At 39.3% G+C, this 14,765-nt stretch overlaps 3 protein-coding genes across 5 annotated transcripts; 2 read left to right on the forward strand and 1 right to left on the reverse strand.

Annotated features, from left to right (window-relative positions):
• The first annotated feature begins 7 nt into the window (after positions 1-7).
• LOC116177892 (multiple inositol polyphosphate phosphatase 1) lies at positions 8-2,338 on the forward strand. Of its 2 annotated transcripts, XM_031497059.1 has the most exons (7): positions 8-285; positions 334-653; positions 901-1,026; positions 1,076-1,226; positions 1,611-1,824; positions 1,873-2,061; positions 2,112-2,338. In XM_031497059.1, exons 1-7 carry the CDS (start codon positions 129-131, stop codon positions 2,263-2,265), a joined length of 1,311 nt encoding a protein of 436 aa, XP_031352919.1. In that variant the 5' UTR covers positions 8-128; the 3' UTR covers positions 2,266-2,338. The 2 variants fall into 2 exon arrangements, with proteins under 2 accessions (XP_031352919.1, XP_031352920.1); XM_031497060.1 differs by lacking the exon at positions 8-285 and having other exon boundaries at positions 513-653; positions 906-1,026.
• Positions 2,339-2,767: 429 nt separating this feature from the next.
• Positions 2,768-7,289, forward strand: LOC116177891 (DIS3-like exonuclease 2). Its single transcript, XM_031497058.1, has 5 exons — positions 2,768-3,646; positions 5,109-6,288; positions 6,461-6,652; positions 6,705-6,940; positions 6,988-7,289. Exons 1-5 carry the CDS (start codon positions 2,885-2,887, stop codon positions 7,219-7,221), a joined length of 2,604 nt encoding a protein of 867 aa, XP_031352918.1. The 5' UTR covers positions 2,768-2,884; the 3' UTR covers positions 7,222-7,289.
• A 3,097-nt stretch (positions 7,290-10,386) lies between these two features.
• Positions 10,387-14,739, reverse strand: LOC116177814 (E3 ubiquitin-protein ligase MARCH6). Of its 2 annotated transcripts, none has more exons than XM_031496928.1 (3): positions 14,210-14,739; positions 12,245-14,048; positions 10,387-11,441 (listed from the first exon to the last, which is right to left on the reverse strand). In XM_031496928.1, the coding sequence occupies exons 1-3, from the start codon at positions 14,213-14,215 to the stop codon at positions 10,537-10,539; spliced, it is 2,715 nt and encodes a 904-aa protein (XP_031352788.1). In that variant the 5' UTR covers positions 14,216-14,739; the 3' UTR covers positions 10,387-10,536. The 2 variants fall into 2 exon arrangements, with proteins under 2 accessions (XP_031352788.1, XP_031352789.1); XM_031496929.1 differs by having other exon boundaries at positions 14,096-14,738.
• Between the last annotated feature and the right edge of the window lie 26 nt (positions 14,740-14,765).

Consider the following 14,765-nt stretch of genomic DNA (forward strand, 5'->3'; position numbering starts at 1 on the left):
CATTTGTTGATTTTTTTGTTTATTTTTGTTACATAACCTGTTTTATACTTGTACCGTTAAATACCAAATTTAAATAAGTTTTACCGTTAACTACGACATATACTTAAAGCCTGTACTTAGTAATTAACATGCATTCCTCTAAAGCAGCCCTTATTTCGATGTTTATTATTTTCGTTGCATCCAGTGAAAATTGCAGCAACGAAGACAGCTTAGAGCTTCACTTATCAACAAAGACACCTTACCGTTTAGTTGCAAACAAAGAAGACAAAGAACTGAAACAGGAAGGTTGCATATCCTTAGTTAAAATCGTTTAATTATTTATCTTTGCGTTAGCAATAAAGGACTGCATACCGCATAAACTATGGATGGTAGTACGACATGGTACGAGAAACCCCAGCGCGGCTTTCATCGAGAAAATGACTGACAGACTGCCGGAGATACGAGACTTAATTTTACAGAACAACCCAGAACCGACCCAGTATTTACGCCACTCTGACCTGTACGCCTTTCAAAAGTGGAAGGCAAGGTTACGGACATCGGACGAAAAGAAGCTTACGCACGAGGGTGAGGACGAAATGTTAGAGCTAGCCGAAAGGATGCAGGCACGCTTTCCGAATATCCTACGGTCCGTCTACAGTAATACCTCATATTATGTAAGTGTTGTATGAAGACACATGTATTTTGTACTCAAATTCGAAGTTTTTGTGAGCAACTTCCGCTGACCAATTTTAAAAATTTTAAGGAAAATGTAGAGGGGCAGGTTTAGTCTCATTTAGAGGGGCTAACTTCATTTTCTCATTAACATGACTGAGAGAGGACTACAAAACTTTGAAGTACAAATTAAGATCTGCATGTGGCTTTCCTGGTTTCATAATGCTTGCTTTTTCTAAATATGAGCAGTTTAGGTATACGGCAACTCATCGAACGAAGGCAAGCGCGACGTTTTTCGCTGCCGGCTTGTTTGGGAGGCATGTCGTTAAGGACGTCTGGTTCCCGAAACCAATAAAAAATGATCCTATTTTACGGGTAATTCTGTTCATGTACTTAATATACGGGTCAACTGGGTCACTTACAGTTTTACAAATTATGCCCGCGCTGGCAGCGGGAAGTGAAAAATAATCCGGCTACGCTGTCCGAAAGGAAGAAATTCGAAGAAAGCGAACACATGCTGAATATCATCAGATCTGTGAATAGGATGTTGAATTTGGAGGACGAGCTGGACTTAGGTAGGTGGTAACCCTGCATGCTTTATTATAAGCACATCATTATTATTTTAATCCCTGTAGATACACAGGGTTAAAATAAATAAATAAATAAATAAAACGTTTGTCTGAATAAAATTGAACATCGCAGTAATTGTCAAACTTAGTAAGCTGTGTCTTTGTGGAAAATTTCATGCGTAGATACCTTGATTTTTTTAATGTGTTCCCGGTACTACAATTTGCAACATTTTATTACATGTACTGGGTAATTAAGAATTTAAGAATAAAATTATCAAATAGATTAGAAGTATACACATTTATTGTGAAAGTCGCTGAATTCATCTGTGCAACGATCAACCAAAAATAAATCAAGCACAGTCCAAATAGCCTGACAAATCTAAATTGCAGATGACATTTACCTAATGTACTTAACATGCGCCTTCGAAACTGCATGGAATAAGAAGAACAAGTCGCCGTGGTGCTCGGTATTCTCTACCGAAACAGTAGGTGGCCTCGAATTTGCTGAAGATTTGAAATACTACTATCGCGATGGGTACGGTTATGAAGTGAGCTACAAGCAGGCTTGTAGAATGTTAGGCGATGTTATGTCACACTTTGAAAAGTAAGTAGCTAAGAGTGTGGTGCATATTTTGTAATTTTATGATTTTAGCAAGTCGGAGTATCCCAAAGCGACTGTTTACTTTACACATTCGGGCACGCTATTAAAACTTCTGGCCCATTTGGGATTGTACAAGGACGAAGAACGTTTAAAACACACTCACTATAGTAACAACTCTCATCAATGGAGAGTTAGCAAGATAGATGCGTTTGGATCCAATCTAGCTTTTGTTTTATACAAGTGAGCAGTTATATTAATCAGTGTGTATTTTTAAACAATTGTCATTTCAGATGCCCATCGAAATATAAATTAGCTGTTTTCCATCAAGAAACACTTATGAGATTGCCTAATGGTGAAGAGTTCACAGATTTTAACAAATTTAAAAAACTTTACAAAAGTAGTTCAAACGAATGTGCCTTTGAGGAAATGTGCAGCATTGCCTAATTCACTGCGATAATATAATTTTGTAATTTTATTTATTAACTAAATATATGTTTACATCTTTTTCTATCTCCAATATGTCTATCATTCCTGTAACTCTTGGGGTCTTCTGTACTTGGAAGCAAGGTGCCTTTACCTCTATTGAATTGTGCCAAAAGCAAAATGGTTTGAAAAACCCATATTTTGGCCTTTGGCACCTACAAACTGCAATTTTATTACCGGTTTTAACTAACTACCCAGGCAATGATTTTTGCATGAGCTAAAAATATATTCTTCTCTCTTATTCTTTACAAAAACGGAAGACAGGTGTAGGAGTGAAGAAAACTACACCTCCCCCAAGCTACATTCATTTTCCATATAAGTAGGTACCTAATAATCGTTTCGTCTTTGTATAGGGTTGAACATTGGAGCAAAGGAAAATACTATTCTACACTATCTCCCCAAGTAGTTCCTATGAATTAAGGTAGTCCACCTGTTTCGAATTCGTAGTAGTTCAAATGTTTGGTTCATTGACATATGTGGTATAGGTTATGTAAATGAAGGATTGTCAAGTTTTTTGAAATTGCAAATTAGCAAATTAAATTATTGTGTAACATAAATGATTATTTGTGTTTAACACAAAATGAATACAAGCAATTCCATTGAATCAACGAACCTAAGGGACCCCCTTTCGGTGATTGTGCTATCCCCTAACAATCCTCTATCGGTGAATGGCCAGAAGAAAAAGAAAAAATCGGAGAAGACACTAAAGTTAGGCAAACTAAACGATACGTCAACCATGTTAGACGATTTAGTGAACTATTTAAAAGATTTTAAGATCACAGCAGTTTACAGTCAAAAATCGGGCCGTGTATGTCGTATTAAAAAATCCGGCTGTAGGCATACGCACGCCAGTTTAAATTTAAGTAGCAGCGATTCTTCTAACGCAATAGTTGATAGTGAATCGTCAATAAATTCAAGTAGGAATGGTTCTGTTCGATCGACTCCTTCAAAAATGGAGACTGGTATCAGACCAAAACAAAACCTCCAGCCGCTCATACCAAATTTACAGTCCAACGCGGTTATGAGAAACGTGAATACGAAAAAGTCAAAGGCGAAAAAGCAGAAGAAAGCCAAGCAGTACACGCCTTACTTGAGCAAACGTGAGGTTGACGAAGGTTTAAAAGAGGGTCTACTCATTCAGGGAGCCATTCGGATAAATCAAAAAAACAGCAACGAGGCGTATGTCGGCAGTCGGGAGCAGTCGGATAACGATTATTTGTTGAAGAATGTCCCCGATAGAAATCGTGCGTTAGAAGGTGATATTGTCGTTATTAAGCTGAAGCCTGAAAGCGATTGGCATCTCAAGTATAAGACGGCTACTGTGGTCTACATTTTGGAGAAGGTAATATTCAGACTTATGTTTTAGGTGAGAAAATATTAGGTAATTTTCCCACCTGGGAAAGGTCCCCAGATGAATCCAATTTTAAAACACATTTGTTAATACACTAGACCAGGGGTCGGCAACCTATTGAAACGGAAGAGCCGAAAATGACAATTTACAAAATTTCCCAGTTTCTAAAGAGCCACAACAATTTTTGATTCAATATTATAGTATTTGTCTATATACAGGGTCCTGCAACAGTGGGTCGGTTTTTCCTACATAGCTGATACCTGGTAAAAAATATTGGTGGTTGCGGATCTACAGAAATTATTTTTGAATGTACAGGGTGTCCCATTTTTACGATGTCAATAAATAACTTTTGTATTCTGTTCAATGTTTGTGAGGGGTGCCCTGTGCTTAAACCCCGCAGTTTTTATGTTATTCAATATTTTTCACAAAAGTACCTACTCATTAATTAATTACGTGTTTATACATCGGAGTAGGCTGCTATAATAAAAAAACAAAAGAATACCAGAAAGTAAACAAGTGTCACAAATTAGATAAGTAATTATTTGCTGCAAGTGTACTTTTGATTTCGTAAACAAATAAGATTACCTAATTAAAAAGGCGAATTTCGAACAAATGAACTAATTTCTTTAGATAAATACGGAGAGCCGCAACTTTATATCAAAAGAGCTGCAGGTTACCGACCCCTGCACTAGACCAGTAAGAATTCCAAATGCTCCTTTGAATATAGTCCAAGCCTCTAAGGAAATAACACGCCATTGAAATGCCAGAAATGTCAACTAAAAAAACCCTTAGATTTTATTTAGCACGATTGTGAAATACCGACACACACTTATTTTTTAGTCTTGGAACGATATCTAATTGTTGATAATCGAAGTTGCATTTTTTTAAATAGAACCCTCCCTCTATAATTTTGCATATGTATATTGGTCAATTTTAGTGTGACTTTATGTGTTACACATGGTATCTAAAATGAGTCGTTTAACAGCAATTTGTCATTTTTTCTAAAAGTAGATGTCCAGTAAAAATTAACATTAAAAAAGCTGCGGAGCACCAAATGTCTGATGACTGTGCTACCAGCAGTAACGCGACTGCCAGTTATTAGAAATGTTATGTACTTTAATTTATTACTGAAGTTTTTTCGCCAAAAAACCGAAATCAAATGAGTTATTTCGGGTTTTGTGGAAAACCTCCGATTTTCCGCCATTTTTCCAAGATGGCGGCTCCCGCGTCATGCGGATTTTTGTGCAAACGTCAAATTCGGATTCAGCGACCCAAAAAACATAAACCCTGCATCTTGGTTCTTTGTCTCAGAAATTTGCAAGGTGGACCCCTGTTTTGAGCTCTAGGGCCTGGACTACAAGGTGAGGCAGGGATTGGATCTCGAGTATAGTTAATGATATTATTTATTCGGATTCAAAGATCAAAACGTAATTGAACTGTATATTTATCTCAGGTTCATTCACGTATGGCAATCGGACAGTTGACAACAAGAGACGGTCTAATTATCTTAATACCGCGAGATAAGCGACTGCCCAAGATGAAGATCGCCCCGAATAATTGTCCCGTCCTCGTGGTTAATAGGATGGACGCGTTGGTGATGGCAAAGATATTATGCTGGCCGGACATCGACTACGCCGAGGGTGCCGTTTGCGAAATACTGGGATTGATCGGTGACTTAAGCTCGGAAAATCGCGCGATATTGGCCGAGTATAACGTCGACGTGACCCCGCATCCTCCGAGCCTTCTTCAGTGTGTCACGTGTCCCGACCTAATGAGCCACCACGAGCAAAGTCTTCGACAAGATTTTCGAGGCGAGTGCATTTTTACCATCGATCCGTCGACTGCGAGAGACCTAGACGATGCGGTTTCGTGTACGGAATTGCCGAATGGAAATTTCCGTGTCGGCGTGCACATTTCCGACGTAGCATTTTATCTAATCGAAAATACAGAGTTAGATATATTCGTGCGTAGAAGGGCGACATCCGTTTATATGGTAGACAATGTGTACCACATGTTACCCCCCGAGCTGTGCATGCGATGCTCCCTGTTGCCGGGTGTCGATAAACGCGCCTTTTCGGTCGTGTGGGAAATGACAAAGACCGGGACGATCGTTGAGGAGTATTTCGCGCGGACGGTAATAAATTCCTGCGCCCAATTGGCCTACGAGCATGCGCAGTTGATGATCGAAAATCCCACCCGAAAATTTCAAGAGCACGAATTACCGCAAATACACGGCGGTTACACTTACGTGGACTTGAGCCATAAAATAAATTCTCTACAACAAATTGCTTTAAATTTGAGAAGGCGTCGCTTCGATAATGGAGCGTTGAGAATAGACCAAACGAAATTGATATTTAGATTGGACGAATCCGGCGAACCTGCGGAATTCAGCGTGTACGAAAACAAAGAAGCCCACAGGTTGATCGAGGAATTTATGTTGTTGGCGAATATCAGTGTCGCAACAAAAATTCTGCATCATATTCCAGACTTGGCATTCTTACGTCGTCACGATCCACCGAAAGAGTCTATGCTGGTGGACCTTACGAAAAGATTGGAACCGTACAATATACATTTAGATACGTCTTCGTCAAAAGGACTTCAAACTAGTGTTTTGAATATTGGCAGTATGTTCGGTTAGTTATGATTTCCCCAATCCGTATAACGTTTTAGGGTTGATTGTGTGGTAATTTGGTACCTATCCAATAGGTTGTAAACGAAGGGTAAGGGATACACATCAATTGTACTGTTACCAAATCAGCCCTAAAACTTATAAGCGTAATTGACTTAAACAAAATTTCCATTTAGGACTCCCGCATATGGCCGTTATAAATCACTTACTGACAAAACCCATGCAAAGAGCGCGCTATTTCTGTGCTTCAACCGAACTGGGTAACTACAGCCACTATGCACTCCACATTCCGATATATACACATTTCACTTCGCCAATCAGAAGGTACGCGGACATTATGGTTCATAGGCTCCTGGCCGCAAGCTTAGGTATCATTTCTCATTTGTTTCACAGTTTTGACCCAAAACACTTTGGTTGAAGGTTATACACCGAATCCGACGTGGGCTGTGAACGGTGTCGCTGCCGTCGCGACACATTGCAACGATCAGAAGTACGCCGCCAAGTCAGCCGGCGATGCTAGCTTAGACCTGTACTTGGCACACTACATTCAGAACCACAAACCGTTCATCAGAAGTGCAATCGTTTTTCACGTGAGGGAGAGGTCTTTCGACGCGCTGGTACCCTCCACCGGAAGCGTAATCAGAATTAAGGAGGAGGTAAACCAAACCGAAATTGACCAAATAATTTTTTCCGCTTTGCGCAGGGTTTCGAAAAAGGTATGTGGAAGTACGAAGCGACAGCCGAAAACAAATGCAAGGTCGTCATAACATTCCCGCAAACCAGCGAATACGGGAAGGAGCAGGTCCTAATTGAAATGTTTCAAACGATAACTGTAGTCCTAGATCGTATACCGAATACGAATTCGTTAAGTGCTACGTTGTTACGTCCGATTTCTAGCCAATTAATACGAAATAAGAGTGCCTTTAAAAGTAAATAAATAGTGATGATTTTTTTATGAGACGAACATTAATCGATGTAATGTATTAATAAAATTTTTATGAATTCTGTTCTTATTTTCCCTTAACCGATTTGCTGCCTGAAAAAACAGGAGCCAGCCGAACAAGCGGAACTCTTGGAGGTGGTGAAGGACTACACCTTTTTCAAGTGTAATTCAGAAACCGTAAGATATATTTCAGAAGCCATTAACTGTAATTCAGATTGGTCAATTGAACTTCAGAAAGTGTGAAGTGTAATTCAGAATAGTAAATTGAATTTGAGAAATCATCACATGTAATTCAGGATAGTCATTTTAATTTCAGAAAGCGTAAATTGTAATTCAGATAGTGTAAATTGTTTTTCAGAGTCCGTCATTTGCAATTGAGAATTTATCAATTGTAATTCAGAATTCGTTATTTTTCTTTAAAAATTAAATGATCAAAATACCTCTGGATGTGATTTTGTTATTGTTGTCAAGGTATGTTTGCAAGCGTTAATTATTAAATAAAAAAAAGTGAGAGTGTAAATATTCAACAATATTATGAATTTAAAAGATAATTGTGCAATTTGTCAAATTGCTATGACAAGAAATGCTGTAATTCGATCGCAACCATGCAGGCACCTGTTACATGCAAAATGTGCTGAACCCTTGCAGAATCGTCAAGACATTTTTTGTCCAATATTGAAAAGTTGCGCCACAATTGTGTACCTTAAGTTACTGATCTGAATTACACTCCATAGTTTCTGAATTACATTTTATACACTCTCCGAAATTGAAATTACGGTTCTGAATTACATGTGATGGTTTCTGAATTACACTTGAAAAAAGTGTAGAAGCGAAAGGATGTTTTTGTTTCATTTTGTGATTTCCTATTATTCTGTAAATTATGAAAGTAATTCGTGAACTGGATTCATGGATACATTTTTCACCACTCCCCGACTTATAATTTAAGAACTTTTGTACTTTGCACAACTAGAAAACCGTAAAAGTGCAAATTTTAAGTTTTGGTCGACTTTCTTGAGAAATGAGGTAGTAAATTTAATTAGCTTCAATTTAAGATCAGAAGAAGGCCTGTAGGTTTAATACTTCTCTTGTTATTTAAAGAAAGGGAAAACGTGTTTTGGGAAAATGACCTGTAGCCTGTAGCATTGAATAAGTATTACCTTTACTTATAGTACTTACAGGTAAATAAGTATTGATTTTAAATTTACAATAAACTAGATTTTCTATCGCCGCCGTAGTACGCGCGCAATAGCAGACCGCGACCTCAATAAAAAAATAGGTTTTTAAAGAAACCCTACGATCCGATATGGCCCAATTGTGAATCTAAATCATTCGGGAACACACGAGGCACGTAAAAACAATTTAATTGAAATCCGTCCAGCCATGTAGGAGGCACAAACAAGAAGAATTTTAGGTATAAGTACCGTGTATCCCAGGAAAACAGAATTAATGTATTTTTTTCGCGAAGGATCCAAGAGCCCTTTGATATGTGTTTGAAGTTAGCGTTCAACGTACGTTATTGCGCTTGCCTGATGCTGGAAAGAGATTGGAATAGTACGTTAAACGCTAATTTCAAAGGCCTCGCGATCCATCGCGAAAAAATACATTGTCGTTCCCCTATATGGTTTGTTCTACCTATGACACAACACACTGTATAAATAGGTAACTTGTGAATTTAAATTATAGGTAAAAAAAATACAAATTGCATGCTTATAAAAGCACAATAGGGGGGAAATCTGGATGGCTCAAATCAGGGCAGATCTGGTCTGTGAAGCTGTATAGTCAGCTTGATATTAAACAACGAAGTAGACTTCAGGTCTGAGGAAGAGCATATGTGACATGTGAGAATCTGCTACTACTCAGTGAAAAGAATATGATGCTGCAAGCAGCAGAAAATGAAATTGTTCAGATGATGAGTGTCACGTTCAAAACTGCCTTGGATCAGTAATTGGCACGAAATAACACCCACCTCTAAGATATCGGTGCAGTATTTCAAAATGATGACACTTTTATAGGTGGATCCTTATATCTCAAAACCACTTTGACATATAAAACTCATATCTGGTACACAGTTGAAGAATGCTATATAATATAGCATCTTTGAGCACAAGTGGCTTAGTTCTCAGGGGGTTCTTTCCCCCAAGGCAAAGCCGCACAAAACGCAAACTCGCGTTACTTCCTGGACCTGATGGTACCTTTGTGCGGAGCATGTTCATTTAACATTGTACATTTAATTGCAAAAACTTTTTCCCTATGTCTAATTTTAATTAACAACATCAATTAGTATAGTGCCGGTGACAGTTTAATGAGAGCTTTGAATTAAAATAGATGAGATGCGAGGCCAAAGCAACAATATGCAAATTAATTAATATGGCAGCCAGATCTTTATTTGTTTAAAGGAGGTATTTGGATTCATAAAATTAGGTGCCCTTCAGAAGGGATTTTTTCTATTTAAATTGTCCGTACTTGCTAAACTTCACCATTCCGGTGCGTATTAAATTCTAGTACCTTTACAAACTCCACTCCTAAATCTAATTTGTTACGCAAACATCCGTTATTTATAATCCCTCAATTTTAATTTAATTTCTCAAAATTGCGATCGTTACCGGAAATGTTACGCTTGGTTATTAACATTAACAGCAATTTCATTTAATATTTATATATTGTTTGTAGTGTATTCAATTATAATTAATTAAACTTTTGGTATTATTATCACTTAGGTAGTAATTATTCAAGACGACTGATAGATAATTTTTTATTTGTTTTGTTTTTTGTTATTGTTTTCGGTAGTTTAAGTACCTGTTATCAATGTTAGTATTTTTATTTTTTATTTATTTTAAGTCTATTGTACTTTCGCAGGTTGTAAAATGTTTTTGCTCTGAAATTAGAAAGTTTATGTTTTTATGTTGAGCAAATAAAGAATTATTATTAGCATTTACAAGTAGGCGTAGGGAAAAGCAATGCACGTAAATCCCTATGTCTGCTTAACAATAAATTTTCGCTGCATAACGGGCGATCAAAAATGAGTTACTGTCGAGTCGCCTTTGGAAGTTCAAGTTAAGTACGATTTTCCATGTAAACAAAAATTCCAAAGGTGACTCGACAGCAACTGATTTTTGATCGCATGGTATTAGTTGACTAATTCTGCAATGAAAGACAATGTAATTTTGTAACGTTTGTATTTACATTAGCTCTGCAAAAAACCAAGAGAGTACCATCTAATAAAGAAAATAAACAAGACCAATTTATTCATTTCATAATGAAAAACAACAAAGTTTTGTAATTATAAATAAATTAAACGTAGTTCATTAGCTACTGCGTGTTACTTTGCGCTTTAGCCCGCCGATGATCGTAATTCACCAGTTTTTGTCCAACTAAATACTTATCATTTTTAATGTGTTCGTACAATTTCTTGAACTGTTTAATTTGTAGAGTAACCACCATGCCACAAATAATAATCAGTAATAAAAACGGATAGATTCGACGTGCTATTAAGTTGCGCATGTGCATATTACTAACGAACAGTGGTACAACAGTGTACGTCAAAGCGTATGGAATTGCGAGCGCGAGTCCGAAACAAGTTATGACCGGAATCGCGACTTCTTTAATGATAAATATTAGATTCATTTCGCGTATACCGTCACGGTAAATGCGTTCGATGGCGGTTCGCAGAAACCATTCAGGACCCATCATCGTAATGGCACATGCGATTTTTGTGTATAGCACGCCGAGTGCCCAGTCTTGCCAGATGAATAAAATTGGTGTTTGATAAATTGGCACACGTAACGGTACTATAATGACCACTTCCAACAGAAGTCCGGAGAGAAGCGGTATTAGACCGATTAGCAAGATGCTCGCGACACAAGTCTTTGCACCCAAAATACACCATTGCCTTAGACGTTCCACCATCGCCGCGCGCCCTTGCGGCAGCCAGCTTAGGATTATCGCGATAGCTCTCGCGATCATCCAGCAGATGTAGGTACCGCAGGCGGCCGTGTACAGTTCGTGTATCTTCGCGACGGCAGGCGTCGGTGTCGTAACAAAATTGGGGTCCGAAGGAATGGATCCCATCAACCAAATCACCATCACGCGACGTCCCATCCAGACCGGTATCGTAAGTGCGGCCAAACTCGCCAACACCAACGATATACATACGAAAATCAAAAGTGCCACAATGCGTGCTGCGAAAAAACGAGGACGGTCGTACGGTTGAAACCCTATAAATTGAAGAATTAAGTTAAGGAGACTGATCGCTACTATTAACGTAAAAGTAGATAAGTAAAAGCCCTCATGGAACATACTAGGCCTTCTTTACATTAATATCTTATCGAGTGTATGTACACTGCTGCTACTATGTATATAAGACTATCGACACTACCACTGATAATGGCATGATTATGAATAGGTACTGCCTCCATAAGCTTACTTTAAAAAATAAGATGTGAGTTACATTAAAGTTGCTCAATTTATAACCAAATTGTACAAGATGCGCATTTCTATTTAGCACGGCTCTTGGCGCGAAACTTACGATCGCCCCCTCAGTGACGTCAGACCAATAAGAGAGCGTTTAGCGAATTCAAACGAATGCGGCAACGTCGCGTCAGTGGCGTACGTAGAAATTTATTCTGGGGGGGGATTAAACAAGTTCGTGGCACATACAGTGCGTACTAGAAGGGGGACGGAGGGGGGGTAAGAAATAGAAATTGGGTTGCAGGTTGCTGATGCTGGTAGTCATTTATCTATTTATTATTGTACAGGCGAAAAAGATTAGATTAGAACGGTATTTTATTTCTTACTGCTGACAGGCCCCTTTATTGCTTTTGCTTTAATTAGTCAACGAAAACTTTGAATAATAGGTATATTTATGGGCAAAAAACCAATTTCGACAAAAAATTCAAAGGGCTGTAACTTTTGAACTAGTAGCCCAATCTTGGGCCTGTTTGAAATTATGGATTCTACAGGCCACATTCTTATGCTAGTTCTGTATTAAGCTCACCATTAAGAGACGTCATATACTCACCAGTAGGTCCTTCTCGCATTACCAAGGCTTGATGAGCAGCTGCCAATCCGCCGGCCGGTTCGGCAACAGGTTGAGCAGCTGGTCCGTCAATGTCCTGTTGTCCATTTCCCAGCAGATAGGAATGTATATTAAGTACCCACGCGACCGCTCGACACCAAGTACGAATCAGCCCCTTTAACCAGATGCGCGTGTGCGACTGTTCAAGCAACGCCGGAATAATGACTTGCAAAAGCAGCAGTTCTAAGGACAACTCGTTGACCTGGGCGTCGTTAGTTACGCTGACGGTGTATGGGAGAAAAGTGGGAAAGAGGCTGCGCAAAATTCTAACTGGCAACCACAGCATTAGCAGTACAGCCGTGCCGAATATGACGGCAGAGAGCAGCAGTCTGCGAATGTGTTTCAGAATTGGTAGGTGAATCATTTCTTGTATTGGACTGAAGTCGGGATCATTCAGATTTCTTAGAAACCAGAGGACGCCGGGCCGAAGAATTTCGCGGAGTAGCAAGACAAAGGAGGCGAAATAGTAAACGTAAACCATACCCACTAACCAGTGGATGAAGATGGAGGTGCCCGGTGCAAGTTTGAAGTTGACTTCGCGGTCTTTTAGTGATGCATCGAACATAGCTAGCGAGCATATGTCCAGCCACCAGCCGCAAACTAAGGGGAGTATACCAATTTCTACCACGGACAACATGGCAACTTTTACGACCACATAACACAGGCCCAAAATACGACGTGCCCGGCCCAACCCAAATAGCGCCGCAATTCGGTGGAGAACCACCAGAAACATGCCGACAAGACAATAGCCCATTAAGGTCGTTAGTAACCCTTCAAAGTGACTGGCCGTGGCCGGTTCGCGCATTCCCAAAACGGAAAGTGCCAACAGCCCCATATGATAGGGGCAAAAGGCGAATATTAGTATAAAAAGTGTATTCAACGAAATAACCCAGAAAACATGCTCAAGAAACACCAACGACCCATCCAGCCCTAACAGACGTTCCCAAGTCAACTCCTCAGCCGCACGGTCCCATTCCATTGGGATCCAATTGTTATCATCCCCACCGTTCCCATCCCCATCCTCCTGAACTTCGGGGGGCTCCTCCGCGTGCTGCTCGATCACATTATTCTGATTGTTGAGATTTTCAATCGGATTCTCTTGAAGAACTGGATTAATCACGTTATTATTCGCATTTACGTCATTCTCCTCATCTTCCCTAGGTAAATGCTCGTCTGCGACAGCTGCCGCCGCGACCAAATTCTCCCGTTCAAGCCAATCGGGCCCGCCCCCGTGCAAAATCTGCTCGCGAAGCCAAACCAGACCGATGAAAGCGAACAGCGTGCATGTCACCACAAAACAACCGTGAAACACGTCCGATGCAAGATTCTCGGTCGACAACATGTCAAAAGGTAATGCGAAAAACGAATCCAAAGATCCCGCAAATAGACAACGATATATTCTACAGGCGGTGAGCGGAACAATTCCCAACCACGCAATTGCCACCAACGTATAATGCAGCCAGTATTTCACAGCTGTCGCGATCGACGACAAAAGTCCGCCGATCACGTCCTTTAAGGGCAGTCGCCGCGGCATGTCCGGCGAATAAATCGGCGTAAACGAAAATCGGTGGCCGCACAGTTCACAATATTCCTTTCGAGAGTACCTCATCCACTGCATTAAACACTCCTGATGAATGTACTTGATGCTGCCTGTGCAAATACAGGGATGAAAGAGCGGCCGTTCGGGCATACCTTCCGAACGACACACTCGACATATGTCCATACCACTTAGATCCGGATCCATCATCTGTTAAAGACCTCTAATTAGAATCTGAATGTTAATACTTCACTTACTTTTCTTCAATTAGAATCTCAATGTCACAGGTTCATTACAATGAGCAGTCTTGATTTTAGTCGTTGAGCAAAGTTGCTTACATACGAATGTTACAATTTTATGTGAGAAATTACCTTCATTCAAATGCTGTGTTTTAATTACAATTATAAAAACTCAAGTGACAGTGACACTGACAAGTGCCAAGAAAACAACAGCTGATTTGATTTTACAGCGCCACCGCCACTACAAAATCAATGGACATGGTTACCATACACAATGACGATGTACAGGATGCTTCACGATTTTTCTGAGAAATACGGAAACTGTTAAATGTTTGATTAATCATTGCTTATTTAAGAGTACTTGGTTTCATTTTTTAAAAAACAAACGTTTGCACATCATAAGGCGTATTTATTAGGATTGCTTAGTCACAGAATTAAATAATAAGTAAGAACAACTTGGGAAATTTGACTGACTAGTGACTACACCCTGCAGGTATGTGATTGGATCATTTTAGAAATTGGACTAGTTGCATGCGTTTCTAATAATTTATGTTTTTAATCTTTAGTCTTACGATAACCCTGTATTTTTATATGATGCAAGACGTCTGACCCTAAGTAATAAAGTAAGTAAAAATTGTCTCAGATCGACCCGGAAAAAAAATTTTCTTATAGAATGTGGCCTGTAGAA

The sequence above is a fragment of the Photinus pyralis genome, unplaced genomic scaffold, assembly GCF_008802855.1.
Source record: "Photinus pyralis isolate 1611_PpyrPB1 unplaced genomic scaffold, Ppyr1.3 Ppyr1.4_LG8, whole genome shotgun sequence".
Taxonomy (NCBI): domain Eukaryota; kingdom Metazoa; phylum Arthropoda; class Insecta; order Coleoptera; family Lampyridae; genus Photinus; species Photinus pyralis.

Coding starts and splice junctions, on each gene's coding strand:
- LOC116177814 (XM_031496928.1), bottom strand. Junction 11,442..12,244: donor AATGCGAGAAGGACCTACTG/GTGAGTATATGA, acceptor TTCAATTTATAG/GGTTTCAACCGTACGACCGT.
- LOC116177891 (XM_031497058.1), top strand. CDS start 2,885: ATGAATACAAGCAATTCCATTGAATCAACGAACCTAAGGGACCCCCTT. Junction 6,653..6,704: donor GCTCCTGGCCGCAAGCTTAG/GTATCATTTCTC, acceptor CTTTGGTTGAAG/GTTATACACCGAATCCGACG. Junction 6,941..6,987: donor TAATCAGAATTAAGGAGGAG/GTAAACCAAACC, acceptor CGCTTTGCGCAG/GGTTTCGAAAAAGGTATGTG.
- LOC116177892 (XM_031497059.1), top strand. CDS start 129: ATGCATTCCTCTAAAGCAGCCCTTATTTCGATGTTTATTATTTTCGTT. Junction 1,027..1,075: donor AAAATGATCCTATTTTACGG/GTAATTCTGTTC, acceptor GGTCACTTACAG/TTTTACAAATTATGCCCGCG. Junction 2,062..2,111: donor CTAGCTTTTGTTTTATACAA/GTGAGCAGTTAT, acceptor TTGTCATTTCAG/ATGCCCATCGAAATATAAAT.